Source organism: Lactuca virosa, chromosome 2 (genome assembly GCF_052849685.1).
Source record: "Lactuca virosa cultivar CGN04683 chromosome 2, Lactuca_virosa_CGN04683_v6, whole genome shotgun sequence".
Lineage (NCBI taxonomy): Eukaryota > Viridiplantae > Streptophyta > Magnoliopsida > Asterales > Asteraceae > Lactuca > Lactuca virosa.
The window spans coordinates 157401685-157406315 of record NC_136427.1 but is presented as its reverse complement, the minus strand read 5'-3'; the positions used below and the strand labels follow the sequence as shown (position 1 = coordinate 157406315).

General features: G+C 32.2%; 1 protein-coding gene across 1 annotated transcript; it reads left to right on the top strand.

Moving 5' to 3' along the window:
• Positions 1 to 2092: 2092 nt before the first annotated feature.
• On the top strand, positions 2093 to 4417 carry LOC145159656 (uncharacterized). The gene is made up of 6 exons (XM_079078676.1): positions 2093 to 2322; positions 2486 to 2604; positions 2948 to 3004; positions 3284 to 3329; positions 3879 to 3947; positions 4193 to 4417. The coding sequence occupies exons 1-5, from the start codon at positions 2107 to 2109 to the stop codon at positions 3900 to 3902; spliced, it is 462 nt and encodes a 153-aa protein (XP_078934802.1). The 5' UTR covers positions 2093 to 2106; the 3' UTR covers positions 3903 to 3947; positions 4193 to 4417.
• Positions 4418 to 4631: the final 214 nt, after the last annotated feature.

Below are 4631 nucleotides of genomic sequence, written 5' to 3'. Positions count from 1 at the left end.
AATGCAACATCAAAAGAAGAAGATTTGAAGATGAAAACCGATCTTGATGTGGGAATAAAAAGTTGGATAATTTTTTTGTGATAAGAGATTAAAGATGTATGAAGGATTCGATGTAGTTTTGATTGGTGGCTATAAAGGTCCTCTCCAAAATGAAGGTCTACATGGGTTATTCGGGTCAGACGGACTGCATCAAATTAAGAGATGATGCCAAACATCAACAATAAAGATGTATTTCGTTATACTATTGTGGGTGAAAATGTGGGTCGTTATACTACTGTAGTCAAATAAGGTTATAAGGTAAAATGTTTTTTGTTTAGGAACAAAGTCAGTAGTCATGCTTTGTGGGTAACCTCATGGACCGATGGTTTCTTAAAATATGTCAACATTGCATGAAGATTATGCTGCAAAATGTGTAGTAATTTCATGGGTCTTTGGTAAAAAAAGGAAAGGGTTGCAACAAAAGACAAAGGAGTACCACTAGTAGAAAAATGACCTACGGTCACACTTTCCGAAAAACGACATGTGACACTTTTTATGAAAAGTGTGGCCAAAGGTCACTAAAAAAATTTAGAGATTGTTTTTGGATACATTTAAATTAGTTTGTGTGGCCATTATATAGATAATAAAAACTTTAACCACACTTAATTATACCAAATGTAACAAATATTAGTCACACTCGAACACTGAGGCCATAGGTCACAATCAGCCACATGTATCGATTAAGATTGTCATACTTTTTTTGATGAGAGACAGTAAATAAACGTATTGTGACATAAGTCAGTTGTATGTGTGTCTATAACCTGGAGCCTTTTTAGACACATAACAAACAAAGTAGCTAAAAGGTGATACATATGGTCACACTAAATATTTGTGTGTCCAAAGGGTGGTTCTATACTAGTTGTACTTAGTTAATGCAATAAAAGAAAACAAGTTAGTATTGGTTGTTTATGGTCATGTACCTTTTATTATGTGTGTCAAAATATGATGAATTGGCTTTGAGAAGAAACAAATATTGTGTGTGTAGGTAACATTTAGTTATAATTACAGCTAGTATATGTGTCTATATGTAAATATAGTTATAAAAGAACAATAATGTCTTATCGGTATAATTAGGGGTCGTTCATTGAATATTTTACTATAATTATGTAATGTTCATTCTGGTTGTACTATTGTATTTGTAAGTTTAAAGAATAGTCTTTATAAAATGAAATTTTGTTGCTGTAAAACTGAAATTGTTTCCTAGTTAAGTTATTATACAAAAAATGACAATTTTAGACTTTTTGGAAGACTCATAAATTTGACCATTTTTATCTTTGATATCATTTAGCAGAATAAAAAATGAACAAAAAGTTCAATCATGCCATTTTACAAAAGTACATTGCTTTTTTTTTGCAATTAAAGGGTTGTATAAATTAATGAAAAAAAATTGAATGACAATTTTGTAAAATTAGAAACAATTTCTGAAAGAACCAAAAAAAAAATATATAAATAATAAAAAGAAAAACAAATAACAATATAGTTGTATTGAATAAGAGCTATAAGAAAGGACCAAATTGCCCTTTTTGTCATCTATTCTTTTAATTGCACAAGATCATACACCATTAAAAAATGAAAGGACCCAAAAACCATCGTTCACCGTCGTTGATTACCACTGCCCATCATCGACTACCACGCCTTGGCTTCTCTCCCTATCTTTCTCACATAGACGACAAATACTATCACCAAAAGGTAAATATAGTAACTTTATGTATCTTTATGTATGACATAGGTTGAAATATGCAACTTCTAACCAAACAAGGGACGATCCAAATTATTTTTTGAAAAGAAAGACCGAATGTATCTTTTAACACAATACACGGAAACGATGCATGTAACTTACTCTAAAATTAACCCTTTTTTTCCTCCTTATATTCACCCACTTAATTTCATAAAAATTGGATCTCCTTCCTGTTCCCTCCATACGATTTAAATAAAATTTGAATTTAAGTTAATTTAAACAAAATTTATTTAACTTATGTTTTTCACAACCGACTCATGGGTCGTTTTTTACGTAATAAAAAGGTTTTCAAGCCATATGCCTTAACCTAATAAAAGGTTTTTGTTCGTATGCTTCACACGCAGCCTCCATTCTTCCGACGACTCCACTCTCATTACTTATTGCCTTTATCTAAGCCTTACACCTCCACCGCTACCTCATCGTCGTCTTCAACCGTCGCTGCAGCCGCATCCTCGTCGGCTTGGCCGTGTCTACCACCGAAGCGTATAATTGTTCCGTCGAAACCTACCACAACCGCTGCGAAAACTCGTTGGGGAAAAGACGAGGTTCAACTTTCTCTATCTCTTCTCTCGATTCGTTACTATGAGAAAATGAATTTCAATAACTGAAAATGAAATCCAGCGAATTGTAACAAAAACCCCAATCGCTGATTTCTTTTTAAGTTTGCAGTTTGATTTGAGTTTGTTGTTTGTTTGTAATTTTCTGTAGTATGCTTCCTCAGGCGATACCAATTTGCTCGTCGTTGATTGCTCGTTGCCAACTATAATCGCCGGATACGTCGCAACCAATAACACCGACGACCATCGCACACCACATAATCGATTTAGGTGCGATTTTCCTTATCCCTTCCTGCTTTCGTTCAACTGTGCCTGCTGTCGATTTCCTTTTCCCCCCGATTTTTGTTGAAATCGAAATTATGTGCTTGTTGAAATCAAAATCTCTTTTTGTCTGCAAATTTTAGATGTATATCAATTGTTAGTGTCTTTCGTTCATCTGCATTGCATCTATTTTCCTTTTTCCCCTGAGTTCAGTAATTGAAATCATATGTGTTTATTGACTGTTTTCACTGTGGTGTATCTGTTCATTTTCTGCCTATAATTTCAATTGATGTCTACTGTTCATAATTGTTCAATGGCTCATAACAGGAAATGCATGTTCTGTTCATAACAGGAACATACATATTGTTTTCAATGATATCAGATCTACCCCACCAAGATCTAAGGTCAGGTAGTTTCGTTCCGCTAGAAATGAATCAAGATTTATCAACACCTATCACCTTTGACAAAAACATGATTCTTCTACTCTTGTAATGGTCTATTCGTATGCAACTTTTTAAGGTTTCTTTTTTAAAAATTTCTACACTCTTGCCAAAGACTTCAGGGTGATTGCAATTGATCAGCTAAGGTCAATTCATTACATAATCTTTGACCAAATTTTGAATATTATTGTAGGTATTCTATATTTGTTTAAATAGTTTCAATTTCTAGCTTATTTCTTGTATGGCAGTTGGGATGGATCTAGAAGCTTGACTTCACTTGCACAAGTAACGAAGGTTAGGTTTTTACTAGCCTATATCTTGTATCTTGTGTGTTGAATACATGAATCTCTGATATATTAGCTTGGTGTGCAATTTTTATAAAGCATGTATCAATTCTACACATGAAAAACACCAAGTTAGGTTTAAATGTCTTGTGTTCTTGACGGTCATGTGGTGTGTATCAAAAAATATGGTCTTCAATTTCTTTTCATAGTTAGAAACTAGACATTATTTGCAAGTAAGTTTGTCTCAAGGTTCTTACATTATCTTTTTACCTTTTGTGATGTATGGATTTGTAGGCTTTTGAAGATGATTTGGTTTTATTTGATCAAAGTATTTTGTATGTAAGAATTGTTTCCAAGATTGATGTGGGTGTTTTGCAGGTGTGAGGGGCTCACCTTAGAGTTCTGTTGACTCATTAACATTTTTTGTGTAATGTAATGATTGTTTCAAATGGAGGACACTCACAACAAAAGAAGAATTTAAAGAGATAATTGTTCTTGAATCTCTTATCTCTATACCCTAATTATTGATTTAAGTTGCTAAAACTTCAATTTGTTCTAGGTCCAAATGATGTGGATTTCTTAAAGATGATTGGAGCATTAGATGAATGCGAACATCTTACACATATTGGTTAGTATATAACTATACAAGTTTATTTCCTAAGATTATCTTTTCTCATTTTTTTTAAATATAAGTAAATATCTAGCAATGCTTCCATTGGATCCCAAATTAGGGAAAATGTTGACAATAGGTGCTTTATTTCGTTAATTTGAAATACAATTGATACATAGATGGACTCATATGTTCCAGAATTTTATTCATGTTTGAAAAGGATATATCAGTCTTCTAATTTTTTTTCTATGGATGATGGCTAGATCTTACTTTCTGTTGGAAAATGCTGATTAGTTTTTTTCGTGACGCCACAAGATATCAAGAAAACAAGGAGCAGTGTTAATAAGAATATAAAACGATAACAAGATCTTTTTTGTTTATGACTTATATTTCATTTTATGTTTGTATACATGGTAAGCATATCCTGCTTACAACGTTTGTGTGTATACTATTTAACTTGGATTAATGATTAATATTATTTTCGTTTATTCTTGTTACTGCTATATATCTATTTGCAACATTTTAATATTGTCCGCATTTCATTTATAAATGTGACCAAATCTTAATTAGGACCATGATTACACGATTAAATATAGCTAAAGGGTAACAAATAGTCACACTAAATAGAAAAAATGTGATGATTTTATCACTTATGTATCACAAAATGTAAATAACAGTCACATTTTTTTCTTTATGAGTTTT

Coding starts and splice junctions, on each gene's coding strand:
- LOC145159656 (XM_079078676.1), top strand. CDS start 2,107: ATGCTTCACACGCAGCCTCCATTCTTCCGACGACTCCACTCTCATTAC. Junction 2,323..2,485: donor CTCGTTGGGGAAAAGACGAG/GTTCAACTTTCT, acceptor AATTTTCTGTAG/TATGCTTCCTCAGGCGATAC. Junction 2,605..2,947: donor ACACCACATAATCGATTTAG/GTGCGATTTTCC, acceptor TGTTCATAACAG/GAACATACATATTGTTTTCA.